The 26,375-nt window shown below is 30.2% G+C and overlaps 5 protein-coding genes across 15 annotated transcripts in view; 4 read left to right on the forward strand and 1 right to left on the reverse strand.

Annotated features, from left to right (window-relative positions):
- The first annotated feature begins 1,670 nt into the window (after window positions 1-1,670).
- On the forward strand, window positions 1,671-4,740 carry Naprt (nicotinate phosphoribosyltransferase). 2 transcript variants are annotated; one of them, XM_047057833.2, is made up of 10 exons: window positions 1,677-1,836; window positions 2,027-2,060; window positions 2,185-2,284; window positions 2,344-2,514; window positions 2,593-2,913; window positions 2,980-3,119; window positions 3,209-3,328; window positions 3,409-3,789; window positions 3,875-4,135; window positions 4,203-4,740. In XM_047057833.2, the coding sequence occupies exons 2-10, from the start codon at window positions 2,049-2,051 to the stop codon at window positions 4,386-4,388; spliced, it is 1,692 nt and encodes a 563-aa protein (XP_046913789.1). In that variant the 5' UTR covers window positions 1,677-1,836; window positions 2,027-2,048; the 3' UTR covers window positions 4,389-4,740. The 2 variants fall into 2 exon arrangements, with proteins under 2 accessions (XP_075585673.1, XP_046913789.1); XM_075729558.1 differs by lacking the exon at window positions 2,027-2,060 and having other exon boundaries at window positions 1,671-1,836.
- On the forward strand, window positions 4,644-10,455 carry LOC124494623 (enoyl-CoA hydratase domain-containing protein 3, mitochondrial). Of its 4 annotated transcripts, XM_047057839.2 has the most exons (8): window positions 4,644-4,779; window positions 4,846-5,000; window positions 6,344-6,536; window positions 9,239-9,344; window positions 9,566-9,760; window positions 9,853-9,914; window positions 9,971-10,080; window positions 10,174-10,455. In XM_047057839.2, exons 1-8 carry the CDS (start codon window positions 4,777-4,779, stop codon window positions 10,280-10,282), a joined length of 933 nt encoding a protein of 310 aa, XP_046913795.2. In that variant the 5' UTR covers window positions 4,644-4,776; the 3' UTR covers window positions 10,283-10,455. The 4 variants fall into 4 exon arrangements, with proteins under 4 accessions (XP_046913795.2, XP_075585676.1, XP_075585675.1 ...); XM_075729561.1 differs by lacking the exon at window positions 4,846-5,000 and having other exon boundaries at window positions 4,682-4,779; XM_075729560.1 differs by lacking the exons at window positions 4,644-4,779; window positions 4,846-5,000 and adding an exon at window positions 5,037-5,186.
- On the forward strand, window positions 6,038-21,495 carry LOC124494619 (uncharacterized). 5 transcript variants are annotated; one of them, XM_075729557.1, is made up of 7 exons: window positions 6,038-6,261; window positions 15,181-15,474; window positions 19,210-19,568; window positions 19,627-19,976; window positions 20,043-20,262; window positions 20,325-20,730; window positions 20,789-21,495. In XM_075729557.1, the coding sequence occupies exons 1-7, from the start codon at window positions 6,210-6,212 to the stop codon at window positions 21,031-21,033; spliced, it is 1,926 nt and encodes a 641-aa protein (XP_075585672.1). In that variant the 5' UTR covers window positions 6,038-6,209; the 3' UTR covers window positions 21,034-21,495. The 5 variants fall into 5 exon arrangements, with proteins under 5 accessions (XP_075585672.1, XP_075585670.1, XP_075585671.1 ...); XM_075729555.1 differs by lacking the exon at window positions 6,038-6,261 and adding an exon at window positions 13,548-14,098 and having other exon boundaries at window positions 14,973-15,474; XM_075729556.1 differs by lacking the exon at window positions 6,038-6,261 and adding an exon at window positions 13,548-13,947 and having other exon boundaries at window positions 14,973-15,474.
- LOC124494412 (uncharacterized) overlaps window positions 21,116-26,375 on the forward strand; it is a 63,502-nt gene continuing 58,242 nt past the window's right edge. Inside the window, exon 1 of one of the 2 annotated variants that reach the window (XM_075729554.1) lies at window positions 21,116-21,487. Coding sequence is in view for 1 of the 2 variants with exons in the window: in XM_075729553.1 (XP_075585668.1) it covers window positions 21,571-21,586 (16 nt within the window). In the remaining variant the exon portion in view is untranslated. Of the gene's footprint in view, window positions 21,488-21,531; window positions 21,587-26,375 lie in introns of those variants that run through there. The other variant, XM_075729553.1, reaches the window with a different exon arrangement.
- Window positions 21,345-25,464, reverse strand: LOC124494622 (innexin shaking-B). 2 transcript variants are annotated; one of them, XM_047057837.2, is made up of 4 exons: window positions 24,379-25,464; window positions 23,861-24,315; window positions 22,274-22,597; window positions 21,345-22,204 (listed from the first exon to the last, which is right to left on the reverse strand). In XM_047057837.2, exons 1-4 carry the CDS (start codon window positions 24,585-24,587, stop codon window positions 22,104-22,106), a joined length of 1,089 nt encoding a protein of 362 aa, XP_046913793.1. In that variant the 5' UTR covers window positions 24,588-25,464; the 3' UTR covers window positions 21,345-22,103. The 2 variants fall into 2 exon arrangements, with proteins under 2 accessions (XP_046913793.1, XP_046913791.1); XM_047057835.2 differs by having other exon boundaries at window positions 21,600-22,597.

A 26,375-nucleotide genomic window follows, 5' to 3' on the forward strand; every position in this document is an offset into this window, starting at 1 on the left:
GTTCCCTGCAAAAAAAAGAAGAAAAACCTAGAGAGATTTTGATTGTTTTTTTTTGTGTGTGTGTGTCTGTACAAATGTACTTTTTTTCCATTCTTTGAAATGTCTTTGCAGATGAGCATTTTCGGTGGTATAAAAAGCCCATATGAAAAGTGTACATTTCAACCAAATGTGTGTTTGTGTGTGTTTAAAAATAAATCAGAAAATTTTTTTTATAAGTCAACAACATAAAATTTCTTTTTGGCTGAAAAATAAATATGGCATATTTGAATATACGTGAACCGATGACTCTAAAATCATCTAAATCATCATTTTATTTAATGATGATAATCGGATTGGCTTTATTAAACACACAGTCATCATATCATGCAAATGCCATTCCATTATCATCATCATCACCATTACAACAAGAATTAGATCAACAACAGCAAACTCAACAGCCATCTGATTCAAATGAATTACAACTTGCAAGATTATTATTTAAACGAGGTGTAAGTTTTTATTTCATTTTTAATTATGAAATTCATGAATTTTTTTGAAATAATTTATTTCCATCTAAATATCGTCAATTATGCAGAACAATTTAGGACGAAAGGTATGTTGTCCTATTTAGTAAATGGTTTTCAGATATTATTAATCAGAAATTTTTTCCAATTTGACCCAATCGATTAACAGTTGGTATGTATTTTTTAAATTTTGTAATTAACCTTGAATAAAATGTTTTTGTTTTGTTTTGAAACAAATAAAATTACCAACAAATCATCAATCAGATGTGTCAGGTAATTTCCGATGCTTTTCTGGATTAATTGTGTGATTAATTTTTTTTCCAACTTTTCATCTCATTTTTTTTATCAACACAAATAGATTGATCATAGGGTAAGTGTTGATCGATATGAAAATTGATTTTGCATTCTGTTTTCTTAATTTATTTTTTCCTGTTTGAAAAATATAATAGAATTGCCGTTCGGTAAGTTGAATCGATTTCCTTTTTAATCAAATGTTTTTCACTAGAAAAAATTGAATCAATCCATCCTGATGATAGTTTAATGAAGCTAAACGAATGAACTCAATGACGACGGACAAACGAATTCTACAGAATTTGTTACAGAATTTGGCCGATCTATTTGAAAGAGTAATGTTTTTTTCAGATTCAATAATAATTAAGTATAGTCATCATCATTGATGGTTTTTCTTCATTTCCTCCACCCACAGAATCCTGACTGGATGTCATCATTATCGTCGATGAAAAGAAAATGAATTTAGTTAGATCGATAAATCGATTCCGAATGGCTGATTCAATTCATTCTTTGTTATTAGTTGTTGTTCATCTCATCATCATCATTATCATCATCACCACCACCACCACCACCATTAATATTTCAACTTCATTTTATTACAATTTGAATCAATTTAGTTAGTTAGTTTGTTTGTTTGTTTGTTGATCATGTGTTAGATTAACGATTATGATTATTCCGAAAACAATTCCAATACAACGAACACATTACTGCTATGTTGATGATAAACGAAAATTATATTTTCCAAAATTTTGAAACACACTTCTCACATTGGGACATCTACCGATGAATATTTAAACTAATGATAATATTTATGCATAACGTTTGTTATGAACAGTTAGTAGTAGCGTTGTTTTTTTTGAATCACGTGACATTGTCAATGTCAACATTATTTGATTTTTTGTTTTTTAAAATTTGAAAATAAAATAAAATTTTTGTTTGCCAAACGAAATGATTATTAAATATTTAAGATTTGGGGTTGCTTATGGAAAGAGAAAAATCGAATAAAAATTGATTAGAAATTTTATCATCATCATCATCATTGGTAATCAAATTTTCATCGATTTTTTTTCTTTTTTGTTGGCCTTGATGATTCGTACACTTCATTTCAATTATTATCTCCTTTAAATTGTTGTTGCACGTATCGATTGTAGTGTTATCAATTTGTTTTTTTTTTTTTTGCAATATTCATTCGTTGTTTTTTCCTTGTTTGTTTTTATCTAATCAATTCTTAGAATAGAAAATCTTGAAAATAAAATGAGCACAAAAGTAAGCACCTTTGCCGAAGTGGAAATGGAATTTTAATTATAATTTCATTAAATGAGAACTATTCTTGATTATTATTAATTGATTAAATTTTAATTTTTTTATTTTTTACCCTTTGTAAAATTAGCCGACTGAAATGTACTCGGATCGTGGTTGTCATTCGTCGATTCAATCATCAAATGATCACGTAAATTGTTGTCGACAAATTCACATGCCACTTTTAACAGGTAACAATATCTTATTCATTTAAACGGTTTTTTCAGTCATTTCTGTTTTGTAAAATAAGACAAATATCAAATTACAATGGCATATGCCTATTGGAAGAATGGTATGTCGGAAAAATTTGCCGTGTTTGATATATTTTTTCGTAAAAATCCATTCGGCGGAGAATTCACCGTTTTTGCTGGTCTTGAAGAATGTCTAAATTTTCTACAAGGATTTCATTACACATCTGATGGTATTTGGATAGCTAATTTGTATGGATGGAATTAATAGAATTGTTGTTGTTGTTGTTATATTTTGATTTTGATAATAGATATTGATTTCTTTCGAAAAATTCTTTTCGATGATGTTGAAGATGAGTTTTTTGATTATCTATCAAAAATCACTGCCAAAGATGTTGTCCTTTATTCCGTAGCCGAAGGTTCGGTCGTATTTCCTAAAGAGCCATTGATGCGTATTGAAGGTCCACTTGTTGTTTGTCAATTATTGGAAACAACATTTTTAACTTTGGTTAATTATGCTTGTCTTATCGCTACAAATGCTGCCCGATATAAGATTGCAATTGATAATCGTAAAATTCAATTGCTTGAATTTGGACTTCGTCGTGCACAAGGTCCAGATGGTGGCCTTTCAGGTAAATAAATATTCGTTATTGGTTATTTGTTGGTGATTTTGAATTTTTTTTTTCTTCTTTGCAAAGCATCAAAATATAGTTATATCGGTGGTTTCGATGGCACAAGCAATCTATTAGCTGGAAGATTATATAACATTCCTGTGAAAGGAACACATGCACATTCATTTATAATGTCTCATTCAACAATGGAAGAACCAAAAAATATTGTAAGTAATAAAAACTATATAAATGTTCAATGCTCAATGCTCAATCATCATCATTTTCCTCAATGTTTCATCATTCACTTATCTATCAGTATCTAAAATCAAAAATAACGGGTGAAAAAGTGAATTTTGTCGAAACATGTCTAAATTTCAAAGATGAAGTGGCCAAAATTTTACAAGTATCAACAACGGAATCCAGTAAAAGTGAATTGGTATGTTTAACCTACATGATCGAGTCATCTGCATTTTTTCATTTTTCTCATTTTTTTCGTTTGACTTTGCAATCATATAGATAGCATTCATATCGTATGCTTTAGCATTTCCAGATTCATTTTTAGCATTGGTCGATACATATGATGTAATTCGTTCGGGAATATTAAATTTTTGTATCGTAACATTGGCATTGGATAAACTTGGTTATCGTGCTATCGGTATACGAGTTGATAGTGGTGATCTTGCATATCAATCTATTGTTGCACATCGATGTTTTCAAAAAATTGCTGAACATTATCAATTGAAATGGTTCAATGAATTATCGATCATCGTTAGTAATGATATTAATGAAGAAACGATCATATCATTGAATGAACAAAAACATAAGATTAATGCATTTGGTATTGGAACACATTTGGTTACATGTCAAAAACAACCTGCATTAGGTTGTGTATATAAGGTAAATGTTGTTGTTGCCATAGATGATTTATGATTTATGATCACCACATAGATTAATTATTTTTTTCATTTTCACATATCTTTAGCTTGTCGAAATTGATCATATTCCATGTATAAAAATCAGTCTAGATCTGGCCAAAGTAACAATTCCATGCCGTAAAAATGTTTATCGTATCTATGGGCGTGAAGGCTATGCATTATTAGATTTATTAACCGGAACCAATGAAGAAGAGCCAAAAATATTGGAAAAAATTCTATGCCGTCATCCATTCGAAGAATCGAAACGTTGTTTTGCCACTCCAAGTCGTGTTGAACGTTTGCTAAAAGTTTGGTGGATAGACGGAAAGGTAATTTTGGAGAAAATAATAAATCTATCGATTCATCATTTTCAACCAATTTCATTTTCACACACAGATTTCACAATCATTGCCAACATTAATAGAGATACGTGAACATGTACAAAATAGTTTAGCAATATTACGTCCAGACATAAAACGTTTGTTGAATCCGACGCCATATAAAGTTTCCGTTACAGATAATTTATATCAATATATGCATCAATTATGGTTGGAGAATGCACCGGTTGGTGAATTACATTGATCACATTTTGTGTGTCTATAATAATAATGACATTGATTATTGTTATCAATTCAATTTCTATCATATTTGTCGTTGATTTTTCTTTTTGTTAATGTCATCATCAAAATATCTATCTTACTCTGTTTTATACAATGCATACACATTCGAATTCATTGCTGTTATTGATAAAATTTTCTTTCGTTTCTGTTTTTCTTTTCTGTTTTTTTTTTGTCATTTTTGATTACAATTATCAATATGAGATGTCACTCCATCCTACTCAGATCCTTGATAATCACATTGTGTTTACAACAAGTGTTGCTAGTGAATTTCTGATTTGTTTGTTAAAATTTGAAAATAAATTTATTTTATTTTTATTATCTCGCTTTGAATGTTGAATTAAAAATAAATTATGGTAAGAATCGATAGTATCTTTTATTTCAAAAATTTTATCCAAAATTTTCTCACTTTGATTCAAAAGCGTTCGTTTTTATTGAAAAATTCCAAACATTTTAAATGTTTCTCTGTGCAAAGATTTCCAATTCGATCATTATCATCAAATGTCTTGGTGAACAATGATGATTTTGGCGGCCGTGGTGTTGTTCAACGATTAAAATTGAATAATCCAAAAAAACGGTATGTATTCACATACGACCGAAAATATGTTTTTAGAATTCCATCCATTAACTTTTGAATTGATTCAATTTTATTTTGAAAACTTCAAATTAGAATATATATGAATTTTATGTGTGATGGTTTGCTTGACATTCCAAAACGTTTTCCATTTTTTTTGAATTCTACGTGTAGAATCATAAGCAAAAGGTTTTAATTTAATTATTTTTTTTTGTCATTCTTACTGACAATGAGTTTTTTGTTGCGTAATCTAATATTATTCTCTTTCATTTTTTCGGGACTAAAATCCTAAATAATACAATTCTCATTTCTCATCAAAAAAAAAGATCTACGTCTCTAGATTTTTTATAATCACAGCTGTGTGTGAAAATGAAAAATTTTGCTTTTTTAGCATTAGTTTTAAGTAATACAATCTGTTTCAAAGTGTTTCATTTATTCATTCGCAAGTTATATTCATCATCATTTGCACATCTAACAATTCCCCTGATGATATTCGAATGATGAGAAAAAAAGTTGGTTGGAACAACAAAAGCATTAACGCCATCTTATTATTATTATCGACGAAAAATTGAATTAAACATGAGCTTAGTGTTTTCGAAATAAATATTAATCATTGTCTTTGAAAGAAAGTATCTTTTTGGTTTAGTTTGATTATTTGGCAACCAATACTGGTCATATGGAATTTCGATAACTCATATGCATTATGGTATGATAATGAGAGAATAATTCCATTCCATATTTCTTTTTCCTTCATTTTTTCAAATCGAGCAACTTGAAAGTTCACATAAACACACTTAGTGCATGTATGCTCAGTTTCAGAAAATGTTAAACTTTAAAAAAAAAAAGAAAAACATTCACACCTGTGATCAATGATTTGATTCGTAATTTCTTTCATAATTACAAAATGAATCCGTTTTATTCAATTATCAATTTTTTTTGCCAAATGTTGCTGTATAAATGTAACTCTATTTATGAGTTTTTTTTCATATTTTTCACCATGACATGCATGTGTGTTGGTTTTGGATTTGCATGTCAGATACATTCACTTTTTGTTTGTTTGAAAATTGTTCAAAATGATTTCTCGATTGTCAAAGAATTTCTTTTTCTCTCTTTTCGCCCACCACTATTTTCACGAATGAATAAATTCTAAAGAATGAAGAAAAAATGAAAATTTTAAAAGAATCTGATTGATGCTCGAATATTGTTCTTTCTATGCACATGGAATTAATATTCCAGATGATTTTTTCTTTCAAACAAAAAACAAGTATCACGTCCCAAAGTGAAATTTTTGTTTCAATAAATTTTCATATTTTTTTTTTTTTTGCTCTCCGATATTTCTATTATAGAAATGCTTTATCATTGGCAATGCTACAAGAATTGAATCATCATTTTGAATTAATGGAAAAGCAGTGTATTAGTCCAACGACAACATCTGAATCGACATCGAAAACTAATGAAGAGCAACGATTATTACGTGCACTTGTCATATCATCAAATTGTGAGAAAATATTTTCATCTGGCCATGATCTCAAAGAATTGGTATGTCATTCTTTTTTTGTCAATCTATCTATCTATTTAGTTTATGCCTATTCAGAATTTCGATTCCGATTCTTTCTTGTTGTTGATTTTTGGTTGTTTTTTCTTATTATATGTTGTTGCTGTTATTTATTGATTTGTTCCAAGAAAAAAACGGCCATCATTATTATATTCCAAAAAGTGTACTGTTGTTGCATCTTGTTGTTGTTGTTGTTAGTCAAATTCAAATGCACATTACACACAAATCACAATTACCATCGTCATTATTAGAATCATTAGCAGTTTTGATTCTTGTGTGTGTGTGTGTGTAAATAATAATGATAATGTTTAGTTATTTATTCAGGTTTTTTTTTTTGTTTATCTCGTCTAAATATTATTATTGTTGTTTATTTTAGTCGAAATATTTTCTATATTCTTGACTCTAGAATCTAGAATTTCATGATAACAAAATATGCTGCGTTGTAAATATGTGTGAATTCTTTTTCATTTTGTTATGGTTTGTTGTTTTTCAACAAAATAAAATTCTTATTTCAAAACAACAAAATAGCGTCAGAGTTTTTTTCCTTAGATTCTATAATCTGATTTTAACAAGCTTGAATGAAACATGAAAAAAAGCTGTCTGACTGAAAAAAGAAAAAAAATTTGAAATTTTGTTCTTGGTCAGTCAAATTGTTGTTGTTGTTGTTTTTTCAAACTTTTTTTTTTGCTAAATTTAACATTTGTTTGTTTGTTTGTGATACAAACACACAAATATCAAACCCTGAAGCAAGTCAATAAGAGAATAATGAATTAAAATCCCTATGGAACAGGAACCTCCAATGGTAATAGTGTGAGGTGAAAAATGCTTGTTGTTTTTGTTGTGGGATGCTAAATTTTATGGTGAATTTTAGAAACTTTATTTCGGTTCTTTTCAATTCACATATGTTTATTGGTTGCCAAAAATGAATTGATCAATGTCACATTCATTTCTTTTTGGTAACGAAAGTTCATCTGGTCATTTTTGTTTATTGAAATCCTGATCATCAATATTTGTATTTGGCAAAAGAATGTTGTTGTTAGTGGCTAATCTAATATAATGTTGTTGTTTTTGTTTGTTTCTAAATTGTAGAACAGATGAATCGAATATCTTCTCATGATGATGTGTGTATTTGTGTAATAATTGGATTGTTGTCTTAGAAAAACTGCTGCTTCGTATCTAAATTGTGTTACCATTAGGCATTGGTCAACATACACACAGTTAGCTCTTAAGCAAACATTATGGATGGATAGAATGTGAATGAAATTTTTGTTGAAATTTTTCTCTACAATGAGGGCCTTCGTATAAAAATAAAATAGCCCCAGTAAATTCCCTTTAATCACAATGGTAATGTACGAGAAGTGAGAATAAATCAATTTTAAATGATGACAAAACATTAACACTCCATACAATTAACAATTCCAAAATGAATTTTTTATTTTGGTCAAACCGAAATTTGCTACTTATTTGATTCTCTTTGGCTATGGCGTGTTCTTTTTTTGCAGTCATTAAGTGAGTTGCTTGCTTACTACAACATTATCATCATCATCATCATTTGAAATTGAATGTTGATTCAGCATCTGCTGTTGACGGCTGCTCGTTCATCAATTCATTTGAAAGAAGAAAAAATCAATAATAGTCAATGATGATGAAGATTCTTTTCGTAATCAATTTCGTTTGTTTGTTCGTTTTGTTGTTCATCATCACTTTTTTATATATGAAAAACGAAGAATCGAAATTAATTTCAAATTGACTAGAATTGTTACTACCCATTAATCGTCGTCGACAAACAAAACAAAACAAAACAAAAATTGAAACTGAAAATTTTCTTTTTACAGAATACGAGAGGAAAAAAATAGAGATAAAAAGAATGGCTAACTTGAAAAAGCTATCATTTTTTTTATATGCGAATGTGATTTATTCGTTTGTTGCTGACAAAAATGGGCTCTTACAAAATAATCACTAATGCCATGACAAATTTGTACAATGAAAAAAAGAAGGATGTGAAATAATTAACTTTAGCAAAAAAAATTATAAAGATTTCCTGTCGATAATAATGATTGTGACAATTTGCTAAAAAAGAATCTCAAATGTGTTAACAGCGAGAGAGAGAGAGCAAAGAAGATGGAAGAAAATTGAATTACCCTGAAATCGCGACTACAAGACGCAACTAGGATATTTAAGTAACTATTACGCATATAGCTATTTTTCAACTTTTTAAAAACTACAAACTTTAATGACATCAATTTTTTTCTGTGCAAAAAATAATGTTGTAAGAGGATTTATTTTTATTTTTATTTTTAAAAATGTAATGTGTTTTTCTATGATCATTATGATGATTTAACACAACATTTGTGTTGGTCACAATCCATATTTTCGTATTTAGGGTTTACACATTTTTTTTAGGTGTTTTTTTTATTTTTCAATTCTCGTTTTCATATTTCATTTCAAAAAATGAGTTTTTTTTTGTCATGTAAGTAAACAAACCCAGAGAAAGATGTTTAAATGTCAACTTTTTTGTTGTTTGTTCAATGTTTCAGTTTGTGTGTGTGTGTGTGTGTTTTGATTTTATTAGTTTTTAATTAAAATTTTCTAATTTTGATGATGTTATAACTTTATTTATTTATTGTTTTTCCGATTTCTTTCCTTTTTTTCATTTACATCAATCACTGTCACAATCAAATATTAGGCAGAGAATAATGATCGCAAATATCACCAACTGATTTTTGATGAATGTACAAAATTAATGTTACGTATGCGTGATCTACCTGTTCCGGTTATTTGTCAAGTTGATGGTAATATACTCTTTATTCATCATTATTATTCGTATCTACGGAAATTATTATTTTGCCATGTTTGCCATTGGAAATTTTCTCCACATTCCAACCGTTTTCCGTTTTCGAGAAAAAAACGTTTCCGGCAAATCATCATTATTCTAAATGAATGAATATTATGATGAAAACCCGTTTTTTTGTTTTTTGTCTTTCTCTTTGCCCGTTACGTTCAATTCCGTTAGGTTTAGCAGCAGCTGCTGGCTGTCAATTCGTTGCCTCTTGTGATATTGTTTTGGCTACTGAACGTAGTCATTTTTCAACACCCGGAGCAAATGTTGGTCTATTCTGTTCAACACCAGGTATTGCTGTTGCTCGTTCAGTTCATAGACGTATGGCTGCATATATGCTGTTGACTGGTCGACCCATCAATGCAAATGGTACTTAAATTATTTGAATTTGGGCGAATTTAATGTTTTCTTTTCAAAAACCATAATGATTATCATCATTGTGATTAATTTTATCACTATAGAGGCATTGATTAGTGGTCTTGTTACTTGCATATCACCATCGGTCGAAGCATTGCATTCACAGGTTTTTTTATTGTCCGATTTTTTTCTTTTAATTTTCTTTGTTATTTTCTGGTACAGACTGAATCAATCCTAGAATCGATCATTGCTAAACCTGCTTCAGTTATCGCATTAGGCAAACAATTTCTTTTTAAACAACTAGAAATGGATAATTTAGCCGATGCTTATAGGTATGGATGTATGATACATCTATCCATCGATCGATCTGTTCAATGATCATTAAATTTTTCTTTCTCTTTCACCCAAAACAACGAAAAAAATAGTCAAGGATCAAAAGTAATGGTGGATAATTTGTCAATGAAAGATTGTCAAGAAGGTATCGATGCATTTCTTAAAAAACGACAACCAAAATGGACACATTCCAACGAATGAATCAAAAAATGCGAAAAAGTCATTGACAATGGGAATAATTCCGAAATAAATGAATAAATAGAAATTTATTTCCCAAAAAATCTTTTTGCATCAATTATTGATCAATAATCGAAATGTGAAAAAGCTTTATTTTAATGAACTCGAAGAATAAATTTGAAACTGAATGAATCCAATTTCTGTATTTTTTCCTTTTTTCTCTTGATTTCTCACCATGATTACCATTATATTAACATTAAACATTTGATACTAATTCTTGCTTGAGCCAAAAAAAAACATCATAGTCAACGATGTTCGGATACGATTGTGAGAATATTTTTTGTTTTCCAAATACTTCTTTGTTTTCCCATAGGAAATGCTTTTTGACTAATTCATGAATACAAGTTACTGCATTCCGTTGAAAGGAATTGAGTGATAAAGATTCTCCGATTTCAAATTTGAAAATCTTGTACAGTGAATGAATTTTTTTTGTTGGTTATTTTAAAAATTGATTCCATTATTCTAATAAAAAGAGGAATGAATGGAATTACAATCAATCAATAATTGATATCGATAAATTGATTTGTTATAAATCGTGATCAATAATGCGAATTACGAAAATATTCAAACGCCACCACACAACTTTAGTAACAAAAAAAGTTTTGCTCGACAAAAAATGAGAATCACGTTCGTCCTTCTCAAATGAATATGATGATGATGATATAATGATTTTCGATGATGATCAAGCTCAATCCAAACCTAATCATAATCATCATAATACAAACAACATTCATTAACTTTGAGATTCGTGATTCTCTTTTATTATTGTAGAAACGAAATGTAATAAAATAATGATAACAAATTCTGCATACGTGCTTTCACCATACAATTAGATTGATGAAAATTTTGTTTTTTTTTTTCGTTCGTCGTCCTCGTTGCATATTGCATTGTTGTACATGACTATTCGTCATTATATCCATTATAATGACAATCTAATCAATTAGAAATCTAAAATGTCCTACATTCATTCTAATCATAGTCATCAGACTTTCATCTTGTCCATTGTGTATGCATGTGTTTGGCTAACTATTTATGGATTTACCATTTTTCTGCCATTATCATGTTCATATGATGATTATGAATATATGAATATATTCCATATTAATCTTGAAATAAATTCAGGAAACAAATTCATTTTCTCTGGAATAAAGTTTCATTTCTATATGGTTATTATGGTAGGATAATCTCATTGATTATCATCATTGTTATTACATGTTGTTGTTGTGGTGATCCTGGGACCAAAAACAAAGTTCCCGTACTAACTACAATGCAATGCATGTGTGTGTGTGTGTGTATAGCTCTTTTTCCATTATTTAGTACCTTGTTTGAGAGCAATTTTCGTTTCCCGTGTCTGTATAATCTGTCATTTAGTTCCGTGTATAAAGCGAAAAAAAATTCATTCATTCGCCCAATCTATATTCCATTTTGAGTGTGATTCTGGATGATAATAACGCAACAACACCTGTATGTGTGAGTGTAGAGAGAGAGAACGGGCTAAAATGATGATGATGAAAATAGAGCAAATTTCTGGGTCCCAGGGATTTACAGTTTGATTTAGCTTTACAACGTTTTTGGTTTTTCAGTTGTTTTTTTATTGGTGTGAAAAAACGTGAACAGAATTCGTATCGATGAATGAAAATAGGGTTAGGTTTTCTTTTCTTTTCATTTTTTCTCTCTTTCTCTGTATTTATATTGAAAATGAATCACCATATGCGACACACACACATACACATACATATAATCAACCAATATGATGACGACAACTTATGGGTGGTGGGCGACAACGAACAACCAAAAAAAAAATCCCGAAATTCAAAGAATCGACTTTGAAAAAACAAGGAGAAAAAAATGACATGTTGTTGGTCATCAAATTTAAGGGTGGAGAATCACAATATTTTATTGTCGGGCCAAACAAATAGTTGCCATGTGAAAAAAGACGACAACGACAAAAATTCTGGTTTTTTCTGTTAAAAGATTCGTATAAAACGAAAATAAAAACAATTGCTGTACATGCAAAATCTATGATTCTGTTATTCTTTAATTCGTTCTTTTTGGCAGGGGAGGAGTAACTAAATGTCGTGACAGGAATTATTCTTTCGAATTGTTAATCGGGTTTTCTATCTTCGTGAACGAGATAAAATTCATCAATCAATTTAAAGTAGTTTTTAAAAAATAAAATGATCATGATGATGAATATTGTCTACTCTTAATAACAACAACAACAAAAGCAGCAGCAGCAGTATATATGTCTAGATCATTCATCATTTATTTTAATTAGATTTCATTCTTTGTAGTTAATCACAATGATGATGATGTGGATGAAAATTTTCAATTTTTCAATTTGGCGGAATTCCACGTTATTGGGTGAAATTTTTTTCTTCATTTTCTTTTGTTAACTTGTTATCAATCTTATTTCATTCTTTTCAGGAAAAATTAAGTTTTTTTTTCTAAAAAGATTATGATGATGATCATTGATCATTTTTATTCGAACACACACACAAAGATTCGACTAATATCAATCTAATGTATAACAATTTTTATTCTGAATTTCGTAATTGAAAAAAATTACAAAAACTAATGATAAATAATTACAATTTGGACTTTTTCCCTGACTGATTGTCTAGTTCACATAATCTGATTCCTTTAGGATTGTCGATAATCATTGTGTGATTCGATCCATATGCTTTCAATAAATTCGCATTGTAATCGATTAAACAATGGAATAAAACTGAAAATCAAAAAAAAAGAATGATTTCCTCTCTTATCTATAGTGATATTAGCTGCTACACAAACAAACACAGCCACATCACCGTGTCTGTATGTGTGTGCAAATTCTACTACCTTTTTTTCCCACCATATCCACTTTATTCCCAGAAAAAAATGATTCCAAATAGCAAAAATAGTTTGGTTGTAGCATTGAAAATGATGATGATCAAGTATGTGAGAGAGAAAGCGAAAAAATGGCTATGAATTTTTAGCGCAGATGCATTAAACCACCTAAATCATATACAGTGGTACAGGGCACAGTTTATCAGTCAGTGAAAATTGAGAGAAATGAATTTGAAATTCGACCATCGTTAAGAGGAACAGTTGAACACATCGCCAACCGAGGTCCCACTGTACAATACCGGCAATAGTGTAAAACAAACCCATTGAAATGGGCAAATAAATATATTTTTGGATTTTGGATGAATAAAAAATAGATTCCATTCATTCATTCATTCATTCAGCTTTTCATCATCATCATTTTCTGTTGTGCTTGTGTATGTGTGCGTGTGCCACACGCACAATCAACCAACAACAGTTATTTGATATGAAGATCATTAATGAATGAATGAAATCTTTGAATTTTCAAATATAAAGTAGAGTAGATCAGTTCATTATCTATCTATCTATCTATCTATCTAACAATGCATTTTTTTCATATTAAAAAACGATGCCAATTTTTTCTTTGCTTTTTTTAATTCTTAAATAATGAACTGTGTGTGCCAAACAATGTGAAACACAGCCACCACCACAAAACAGCCAAACTTTTATGATATCACAATATCATCAGCAGCCAAATAAAATGATCATCAATTTTGATTCAAATGATAATCCAATTCAATCACGACCACGAACCATGTTTGGTAGTATTTGATTATTTCATCCTATTGCCACAAAAACAATAATCAATCATAATAATCAAGTTAAATGGAAAATGGTTCACTTGACTACAATTTATATTTGTTTGTGATCAGAAAAACGATGATTCATCAATCTCACAAACATTCGGTTATTGTAAATTATTTTGAATTTTAAATTTTTTTCATGTTTGTTTCATAGAAAGATTACGCTTTTCCTAAATCAGCACGTATTGTTGCATATAATAACACCCTTATGCTAACTGAATGAATTTACAATCAGAATACAGAATATAAATTAATGGTGGAATGAAAAAAAAAATGAAAGAAATTTAAAAGATGAGATGGTTGTTGTTCAGATCAAATCAAATCAAATGATGATGGCAAGCTTAGCAATTTTTTCTGTTGTTGTCAGATACAATCATTTTGTATGTAACGAGTGAGTAGGAGAAAAAGTTCAAAAAAGAAGATTTTTTTGCATGAAAATGAAAACTAACGAACCTTATCCCGATGTTTTGAAATAGTATGTTGTGAAAAGAAACGAATCAATTCACATTTATTTCGCCGTCGTTTCAAATTATGGAATTTTCTTTTCATTGTTCAATCTTCGTTTGTGCTTCTGATAATCTACGTGAGCAACAAACCGTTGAATCTTTCCATACAACATTCCTTCTTCGCTCATTTTCCCGTATCATATGATTAAACTACTAAATATCTCACAGAAATTATCGACGTGTTTGCCGATATCGATAGAATTTTTTTTTTATTTTTGTTACAAAGTTTAATTTATTTTTTCATACCTGTATTTTCAAGATTTTTTTGTGTGTAAAGAATCCATTGTTGTGTTGTGAGAGGTTAATTTTAGAAATTTTTTTCACTCATAAATCATTCATCTGTTAATATGGAAAAAGAATCGAAAAAATTCCATATGTTTACGAAGTTTTTTCATTTTTATACTTTGATGCAAATCAGAAATTTCCCTTTATAATTATTGTTTTTATGAATTTTTTTTCTGTTTTTTATATTTTCAGCTCTTTTAGTTCTTAGCTCCAATCACTGGTTGATGTTTTCGTTCATTTTTTTTCATCCATTCACATTGTCAAATTAATATACCAGTGAGATTTTTTTTTAAAAAAAAACCAACAACAACAATCATGTGGCGTGGTTTTGGTGCCGATACTGACTCAGAGCCACCGGCTCAACGAAGCTATTTTCGTCCACGAATATCATCGATATCAGGTGTATTAGCAATGACAAAACAACGTTTGTTTACAATGACACCACGTGATGACACGGATCAACCACCACCAGCGCATACAGCATCTATACATCCAGCAGTAATGTCACATACATCTGGCTTAAATATTTCCAATCATCATCATTTAACTGATCCATATATGTTAAATGGTTCACTTGGACTGCTTGCACGTTGTCCATCACCAGCACGTTCCAGTTATGGTGATGTTATGTCATTCAGTCGTTCAGCATCGGCTCGTCCATCAATTGATTCACAAACAGCACATGCTATTTATGGTATGTAAAAAACATTCTAAGTAATTATACACACACAAAACAAGTCATTTACCAGATTACCAAGATTTTAACATGTATGTGAAGGGCAAATTTTCTTTTTTCTTTGCTTGTTTTTACATTTTAGTTTAGTCAGTTTATTTTTTTGTCTTGAGTGACTAATGGTAATTTTTTCTTGTCATGTGTGTGTGTGTTTGTGTTTGGGCATTAATTTATTCACTTTTCTATTCGGTATCGGTTGGATACTAAGTCTAGTTATTAAAATTTGATAATGAAACAGAACATTTCCAGCGATTCATTCGACAGATTATCATTATAATGGAAAAGATTTTCTTGAAATCAATCAAATTCACGATGATGAACAGAAAAACTCCAATATATAATGATCGATTAGTGAAATGGAAACAAAATTTCTTTTCTTCATTCATCCATGTTATACAGTATTGCTGTGAATTTGAAATGAAAAACATTTCTCGATCCAATTTTTCTCGCACATAGAATCAAATAGCCTTAAGCAGAAATAAACCGAATGTGAAGAAAAATTTGGAATTTTCATCATGGTTGTGGCATTTTTTTCCATTGAATTTTATATTCAGTGGTTATCTAGTTGTTGTTGTTGTTTATGCTTCCAACTGAAAGTTTTTCAAGTTGAATTTTCGTAAATTTTTTTTTTCAATGACGCACAATACTTTTATTATCGATGTGAAATATAATCCAATAGTGGGAACAGAAAAAAAAACATTCACACCATCCAAATCATAGGATTTTGAATCATCGAAAAAAAACTTTACTGGCTAGCATTATTTTTGCTCTTGTTCTTGTTGGCCGAATAAAGAAAAAAATTGATCCGAATCGGAAATTTGAGAAAGAATTCGAAAAGTGTGATCATTGCTTAATTTTTTAAAAATGAAAATCTTTTCGTTTGGAAATAATCATATTTCACTTTTGATCATGGATTCTTTTTCATCGTGGTTGTTGTTGTTGTCCATTTGATGTTGTCTATTTTTTGAGTTTCAATTTCTTCCGGATTTTGGTCAATTGGAACAGATTTTTTTTTTTTGGAAATGAATAAAATTCTCATAATGACCTGCCATCTAGCGGTTGATATTAATACTACAAAAAACAAAAAAAAAATAATTTTTTTGAATTTATGCTGAACATTTTATTCAAGTTGAAAAAATTGCACAAAGATTATTAATTAGTGAATCTATCTATCTGTTTGATTAATTAATCCTTGAATTGAATTTTTCGTTCGCCCTTTAGCTTTGTAAACAACAACGATGAATCGAATACTCATTATCATTATATAGAAAATCAACAAAAACAAGAATTCAACATTCTAGATTCAATTTCATTTTCCATTTGATTCTATCGAAATAAATTATTATTGCCATTACTGCTTCTGCTACTGGAAATTATTATCACTGCTGCTGAAATACCGCTCCTTTTCGGCTTGCCTGAACAAAATATCCTAGTTGGATTGGATGCTCAAATATCCGAACTGATAAAAAAGTAAAAAACCTAAATTGTGAATACACACACGCACTCTGACGGTTGATAGATAATATTCTTCAACTATGGCAAAAAATACACTCACACACACACAACTAGTCTATCTATATACATCATCATTGCAAATGATGATGAAATTCTATGTTTTTTTCAATCGAGGTTCTATAGTTGTTGTTTGGGTGCCGGTCGTCGGTTTTCTCTTAGGATTCCGTTAGCTGTGTTTGTTCGTAATCGAAATTTTCATTTTGTCTTTCCTCCTGTAACACTGGATGTATTGGATGCTCTGCTTCAAGAAGACACTTGACTCAATATTCTTCTACTTCTGTCGCTGTGCTGGTGTTGTTGTTGTGGTTGTTCTATTTTTCTTTTCTTTCTCTCTCTTTTTCTCTTGGTTTACGTTCCTAACAAAAATTCTTACTCGCTTTATTGAATTTTGTTGTTGTTTTTGGTGGTGGTGGTTTGATGATTCAACCAACAATTTAATTGACAATAACATTTATCGATTTGACGTTTAACTTGTATTCCGTATTCTTTTTCACATTCATTATTCTTGTGTGTGAGAAAGTGAGAGGGAGTTTCCAACCGAATTCTCGATTGATTGCCATCCATTTTTTTTCTTCGCTTCGTTTCGTCTAACTCATTTTCTTAAAATAATTTTTTTCACTTAAAGTTGTCTCTGTGTGAATAATTGATTGAAAATAGTGGCATTAATTTTATAAATAATAAGCAAAAAGAAAAAAGCCATGTTTTGGTCTGTACGATTATCACAAGGACGTCAGAATCAAATAGGACAATCAATGGGAGGTGGTGGTGGTGGTGGCGTTTTAGGAGCAGGAATAGGGCAAATACCAACGATTACAACAGCAGCAGCAACAGTATCATCATCATCACCACCGATATCTATACGAACAAATGATTTCATTATTAACAACAACAACATTGATTCTGATCCTGATCTATTGATTGATGATAATTCTGAACCAATCGATACGATAAGTCATCGTTTTTTATCACCACAACAACCATCACAACCGCCACCAAGAAAACGTTCATTAGTACAGGCATTATTGAATAGTGCAAATCTTACTTCTACCACCACAAGTAATCAAGATAATAGTGGAAATATAAATTCAATCAAAATGTTTATGGATTCAGGTTCATCCACGATTTTGCCACCGGCTGCAGGAATTCATAACTTTGGTATGATTGCAATTTCTAAATTCAAGTCCAACGTTATTCTGATTAATTTCCTTTCTGTTCATATTTTATTTTATCGCTTCTTCCCTGCTGCTGCTGCTGCTGCTCATATTCTTGTTGCTTTTTCGCATCATTCAATCTGCTTTTATTTTGGCTTGGCGTTGGCGGTAATAACAAAACATTTCCACACGCACACACACCGTAGATCATTCACTTGAAATCGACAATTATGGTTTACCTTATTTTTTCGGTAACTGTTCTCTTTATTTGAAATTGATGAATATTTTGTTTTTGTTTCAACATACAAACACTCATTTCGGGTGTGTGATTTCAATTGTTTTAGTGATTTTCTTTTCTTTTTTTTGAATACAAATCAATATCTTTATTTTCACAATTCTAGATGATTGAAATTTTTCGACAACATTGAAAAATAAATCAGAAAAAAACCCATTATTCTTGTAGGTGTGTGTGTGTGTGTGTCATTACTGAATCAAGTTTTACCATTTTTTCATTCTCTTTTCATTCACACAAACAATAATTATTCATTGATCATTAATTATTGATTTTCCACGTTCGATGGGTGTGTGAGTCATTTGGTTTTTACTTTATGCATATAAGATGAGAAGGTGTGTATGGCCAAGAACAACACAACATTGATTGGTGGTTGCCATGGACTTTTTGCTTGTGTGAATATTCTTGATTTTATTTGATTTTTTTTGGCATATTGTTTCAAATTTTTCTTTTTTTGAGTCTGAGTTGAGTTTCTAAATTTTGAAAAAGACAAGAATTATATTCGCACACACACACACACACACACAAATAGCACATGAAACAATAGGACAGACGAAACAAGCTTTATCTATCTTAGGATTCGAACTGATTTCAACACTCTTAGAACATTTGACTCAAGCATGTTTGTGCTATTGTTAACATTATGGTTATTTATAATAATGTTTTTCGATTATTTTGAAATTGTTTGTCCACCATTGTCACCATCATCCCTGAAATTATCAAAATTTCTTAATCAAGGTGATCCATTAGGTATTCATGATCCATCGGAAGCTGAATTAGGTGGAGTTGGTCATGAAAATGTTGGTCCATTTGTGAAGCGTTCAAGAAAAATTTTACGTGGTCTTTTATTGATGATTATCATCGCTTTATGTTGGGTGGCTGTTATTCATCTATTTCGTATCAGTTTTCATCGTGAACGTATTCTTTATTCTATATCGGCTGAGCATTTTAATATTTCGAAATTATTTTCATCCTCATCCAATAATCGGCCAAATTCAAAACAAATTGAAAATCAAAATCTGAATGAAACGAAAAATTTATTCAGATTATTACCACCGTCACAACCACCAACACCAATGGCATTGACATCGAACAAGGTTTGTGTCTGAATTGAATTCAAATTCAATTTTTTAACAAAATTATTAATCATTACAGGGTCCAAAAATGAAACAACGATTGTCGGCCATAAATGAATTTCCAAGATCGAAATTTGATGCACCATATCTAGTAACATGGTATTGCAGCGTATGGAATATATTCTATATGCCTGTATATTTAATGATACATGCATATTTTCTGAGTCGTCGATCAAAAACTAATCAAAATGAACAACAACAACAACAACAACAACAATCATGTTCAAATTCTGGTGGAAGTAGTGCAGTCAGTAATAATCCATTTGGAAGTAATGTTAGTAATAATAAATCAGCTTGTTCCGGTTCATCAAGCATCGGTACTACGGATACAACATCATCAAGTGCAACATCGATTAAAAAAGTTTTACTGTAAGAATTATGAACTAATTGTTGGATTGTTGGATTAATTTGTGATTGTTTTGTACTTTTCCACAGTGAAAGCATTCAAGGAATCGTTGATCGTGGCTTTACATTGATGCAATTTTTTTCGCGATGTGCATTCTTTTGTGCACTTTGTACATTGGCCAATTATATGCTAATATTTTCATTGCGTATTCTTGATGCTACCGTTGTTATGGCATTGTTTGCTACATCCGTATCATTAGTTTATCTATTGTCTTGGGTTGTTTTACATCAACAATTTGTTGGAATACGGGTATCTCATTTGATTGTATTGTATATCATTTGATTTTTCATTTTCGTTTTTTTGCCATATAGATTGTTGGCATAATTATTGTCGATACCGGTGTCGCTATATTAGTCTATATGGATGGTATACAGAATCAAACATTAGCCACAGTGATGATTGCATTCGGATCAGCGATTGTATTTGCTGTTTATAAAGTTTTTATGAGACGAATGATTGGCTATACAACATTTGCACAGATGGCATTATTTCATTCATTAGTTGGTGTCCTCAACATGTTATTAGCATGGCCACTAATATTGATCTTGTATGCAACTGGTGTGGAAATCATTGTTTGGTCAGAAATTCCATGGCTTTTTATGACCGGAGCATCACTATGTTTTCTTATTGCCAATCTAATTGCAAGTTTTGGTGTCATTTGTACCTATGAATTTTTCATTACACTAGGAATGTTTTTCGCTATTCCAATTTCGGCTGGTGAGTGATTTATTCTCCCATTTTGATTTTCGATTAACAAATTCATTCTTACATTCAGTGATAGATATATATATCAATTCGGTCATATTTCGTGACATGAAACTTGGTGGTGTACTATTGATACTGATTGGATTCCTTGTCGTTCTATTGCCCGATAATTGGAATGGTTATCTAATGAATGCATTCCGTAATCGTTTGAAAAAATGGAAACGTCGTGAAGAGAATAAAAAGAATGGCCGTGTTCAAGATACAACTACTGGACAGCTATCACGATTACGTACATCAAGCGGAAGAGTTAAATGAAAACATGGCCATTATCTCATTTACAGCAATTGTGGTGACGCACTTTACGTCATTAACGAATAGCCACTACACAATTTTTTGTTGTTGCTGCTGTTGTAACAAAATCACACATGATTCTATGATTCTATTTTGCCTGTAATAAGAATTACAAAAATGACCAGAAAGAAATCAGTGACACAAAACGATTGGCAATGAAATAGATGATTGATAAAAAATTGAGTGATTCAGAGTTGAATGAAACCCGACAAACCCGACAACCGAAAGAATGAAAGTGTATCTGAGTGCAGAACATCAACATTCGATGATTGATGTTTTTTTTTTTTTTAATTAAACACGACAAACGTGTGGTTTTCTTTTTATTTGATGTGTTTTAATAATTTGTAATATTGTGCGGTGCTTGTAAAAATTATTATTATTGTCCTGAAATGATAAATTGAAAATAAAACGATCTTTTGCACCTAATATCCCATGAAGTTTGTATCTGTTGTTTTTGTGTTGAAATTTTTTTTTATCATCAGCCTGTAATCCACTTGTAACATGACATATTTACAAGGTAGGTGAAATGATATTTATTTTACACATCATATATTGACTGAAAATTTTATTTACAATTATGACTATTTTATATTGAAAAAATTCTGTGTGAAAGTTTTCGTTGATTGAATTAGTTTGAATTTTTTTTTGCCATTTACCACGTGTGTCAATTTAAATTATATGAGATTGCAACATAATTAACAAGAAATACGAATGTAGCACAATAGCACACACACAAAAGACTAGTTAGTTTTGATAACATGCTCACAATCAATATAGTAGAATATGAAACCATTTGTTGTGTTGAATCATTGTTGCTCAACATTTTCATATGTCAACAATAACACACATTCTTTAACATCGATTTTATCGATTTGTTTTTCTTTTCATTCTGCAGTATGTTTCTGAACCAAACATTTCGGCAGCCATACGAGATCAAAAGGGAACCAAAATCCATTCATTACTTTTTAAACCGATTTGATTTTTGAATAAAGTTGTTGTTTGATTTGTTTGAATTTTCATTATATAGCGAATGCTCAAATGATATCTTTTTTCCCATCATTATCGGTTTTTGTTGCCAATTCTTGAATCAATTCCTGATAGATAACACTATCGATATTTTGACCAAGCATGTAAACTGTGTTTGGTGTTGGAAAAGAGTTTCCATTATTTTCCATTGAAATACTTGTGTCTATGTGATACATACCTAAAAACCAATCACCGACCGACATTCGTCGTACAATCGTATGAAGATGATCCAATGAACCAAGTTTAAAACGAAGGCTAAGAAGATAAACGCGTACGGGTGGACATGCAATAATAATCATACGATATAATATCAATGCAGCTGTCATTGCGGTCAATATTAAGAACCAGAACCAAATGAATATGTAGATTTTTTCATTTACAATATTCAGTGGTAAAAGACATAATGCATCGATTGTTTCAATATTTGCTGATGGACCATATTTATAGAAACGACATTTCGTAACTCTTGGAAATATACGAATCATTGGATCGATTCTCTCCTCTAAACCGCCACCATCATCGACATCATCATCATCATTGATTTCCAAATACAAACAAATCATTGAAAAGGAAAAAAGAATGAAAATCAATTAATTATTTGAAATGTAAACGTTTTCTCTCTCTCTCTCTCTCTCTTACTTGCTCAGTCAGATTAGAAATAAATTGAGTTTGATTGAATCGAATCGCAAGAATCTGCTTGTAAACATAAAATTCTTATTTTTGGAGAAATTTATTTTTTCTCCTTGTTGTTGTTTACAAAATTAATCTTTTTTCACTTGCATACACACTGGCATAAAGACAAACAGTCAATCTATCGTGATGACTTATAATCAACTTGGTTTATTTGAAAAAATTTTATTTTTAGTTCCAATTGACCCGTCATCATGATGATCATCATCATGATCATCAAAGAATAATTGTTTTTCTCCAAAGTCAGTGTGTTATTGACTAAGACGACCACCAACCGATGTAATAAGAATGTAAAATTTTTTAAATTTATCATTCAACAATTTGTTGTTGTTGATGTTGGTGATTATGATTATCAACAACTTTTTTCAGTTGTACATTGTATATAATGATTGTTTGATCATTTCAACTTTGACTTTACTTTGTTTATTCATCAAGTTTATTTAGCTAGAGAATTTCAAAGAAAAATTTCGGAATTTTTACATCGTTTTAGATATGTAATAAAATGAGAGAGAGAGAGGTAAATGATCTGAATGTTTATCTCAGTAGTTTTAGTGAGTGAATAATAAAAAGTGAAAGTATAACTGAATCTGGATTAGCCATAGATAAATAGGAAAACTAAAAATAATTTTTCTGGTTCTTCTTCTGGTTGTCGGTGACACCAAAGTGTGAAAAATAAAATTAAAAGCCTACTGTGTGTGTGCCTATTTGATATTTCAACAAACACGAAAAAATTCATGTAGTCAAATCAAAATGTTTGAAGTTGAATTGGCGAAAATCTTTATTTATTTTTTCGCTTGATGTTTTTGTTGAAAGATATGGTGAATTAAAAAAATTGATGTGTCATTATTTGGTTTTTTTGCTTGTTCGGGAAAAGAAATTGAAACTACTAAAAGCTATTTGATTTTGTTGTTGTTGTTGTTGTTGTTGTTGGTTATATTTTCCCTGATTCACAAAACGGTGTTTTATTTTTACTTTTCAAACCAGTTTTTTCATGAGAATTTAATAGATTCGCAAAACAAAAATCAAATGCCAAATTCTCTAGTTGTTGTTATTTTTGGTAGAAATTCAATCTTACCTTGATCCATTTGAGAGAATTGAATCACTTCGGTACCATAGGTGAGAAATTCGCCGTCAAAAAATTTATCCAATGCATATATTTGGAATATAACATTGGCTAATGCTAATAATTCACAGAAAAAATATCTTCCTGCGTACCAATTATGATGACCACGGCTATTGTAAAGATAATCGACCAATAATTTTTTCTTTTGCTTCTTTTCATGATCGGAACAAACACCAACATCGAGATCCATCATTAACGCTTGGATTTTGCCACCTTCCCACATTTTCCATAACCATCGTGGAATGTAGAATAGTGTTGATTGGAAAAATAATACAAACCCAACCCATTGATAATAACGATGATAACGGAATTCATTTTGATTTGATTCCCAATCCACACCTGGATATGGTACTTCTATACCAACTTTTTTGTAATAACTTTTTGGTAAAGTATATGTTGTATGTATCCTAGGATTAGATTGATTGTAAATACATGGAAAGATAGAAATAGGAATAGAAATAGATACTCACCAACAATATGTATTGATGACCGATTGTGAAACCGAATCACTACGTACACAATCGATTGGATCTCCAACATATTGTTTTGTTGAAATTATAATACAGAATGATAATAAAATAATGACTGTAATCGAATAATGTAATTGGAATATTGTATTATCAATACGGATGCGGCTTGTTTTGAGCAGCGTTTTCAATGAGCGAAAAATGTCGAACATTATTAACAATGATGATGGTGATGAGGAAAATCAACAGTTTTCCGCTATGAACAACACAAACACACACAAAAACGGGATTTAAATATTGATGTTTTTGTTTGCTGAAGAAAAATGGTGCAACACATCGACTACAACATTCAATTCATTGAGAATGAATCATCAGTTGAATTGACACAACCTGAATCGACATTATTAATTGTATTATCATCATCATTTGAATGTAATTCAGCAATATCGTCAGCAAAGTAAATTCCGGTAATGATGAAGGCAGTGGATAACGATAATTTTGGAAACAATTCCTTTTTATCATCGTGAAATTCATCATCATCATTTTTTCGTCGTGAAAATGAAATGATAAAAATTGTTGCATCAAAAAAAAAAAAAATTAGCCGAGAACAAACAAAAAAAATTTAATGCCATTTAATTCATGGTTGAGTGAATGAGAAGAAGAAAAAAATAAAATTCTTTGCTTTTCAATTCAATATTACTATAAACCTACGACGATGACGACTACAACAACAAATGCATCATAAATTTTTTTTTAAAAAAAAGAAGAAAATTTGTTTTAAAATGTTGACGTTGCTCTGATTTGATGTTCTTGTTTATGTGTCGACATACGAAATTCGGGTTATTCGATGATAAAGTTTTGAATTTTCATTTGACATTCTTTTTCTCTTGTTGATGTGAAGTGTCATTGATGAATTTTATGACATAATGATCAGAAACTGAAACTGGAAAAGATTTTCATTCAAAAATAAAGACTTTCCTTGTTTCATTTCATCTTGTATTGTATTGTTCTGTTGTAACACACTGAGAAGACTTGTGTGCGGCAAAAAACAAAACCATCACGATTGTATTCTATGAAGAACCGGAATCTTATCAATTTTTTTTCACAGAAAAAATGAAAAATTTTGTTGACTCGATTTTTCGCTGCATATTTTTTCAATCAATCAAAAACAATTTGAAATGCTGTCACACTAAATGTCAATTATACGAATGAGATAGATGGATGATTGAGTGATGATTTTCTGAAATCGAAACACTTGAGCAACAATCATTTTGGAATATTTTTCAAATTCATCATCATCAACATTTATACAGCGGGTGACTAAACACTACCGGAATCTGGAATAAATGATAATGTTTGCATCCATAATATTATTGACATGGTGATCACGTCATTGAATTCGATTCAATTTTTTACAGTTGATTTTTTGTTGATTTAGATATATTCTTGATGTTTGTGTAAACTTTGATATCTCAACAATGAATGAATGAACATTGGCAGTGAACAGGATGAAATTTAGATTTAATTCATTTCATTTATTCGTTGGTTTGTTTGTTTGCCAAAAAAAGGTCTATGTGAAATAAAAACTGAGAGATTCAATGAGGTTTTTTTGAATTAAAATGTCATGAATTTTTTTTTTCGTTTTATTTTCAAAATAAACAAAGAAAAATTATTGATTTCATTGAGTATTGTCGATATTTGTATTCAATAGTTGTTGACCGATGTTTTCTATTATTCATTATTGGTCGATCGATTGATGATGAGTTAATTAGCGAAATTAATTTTTCACAATCACGCATTCATATTTAAGCCTGTCGTTGATGTAGTATTATTTTTTTGATTCAATCTGTGTCTTGCTTGCTTGTCGTTTTTTTCTTGTTTTTGATTTGTAACATTGAATTTTACATATCAACAGATCGACATATAGAAAAACATTGATGATTCAGACCAAGTAAAAGTTTGTTTGAATTTAGCAGCATTTTGGCATGGCAAAGTCTCAA

The sequence above is a fragment of the Dermatophagoides farinae genome, chromosome 3 (genome assembly GCF_024713945.1).
Source record: "Dermatophagoides farinae isolate YC_2012a chromosome 3, ASM2471394v1, whole genome shotgun sequence".
Taxonomy (NCBI): Eukaryota; Metazoa; Arthropoda; class Arachnida; order Sarcoptiformes; family Pyroglyphidae; genus Dermatophagoides; species Dermatophagoides farinae.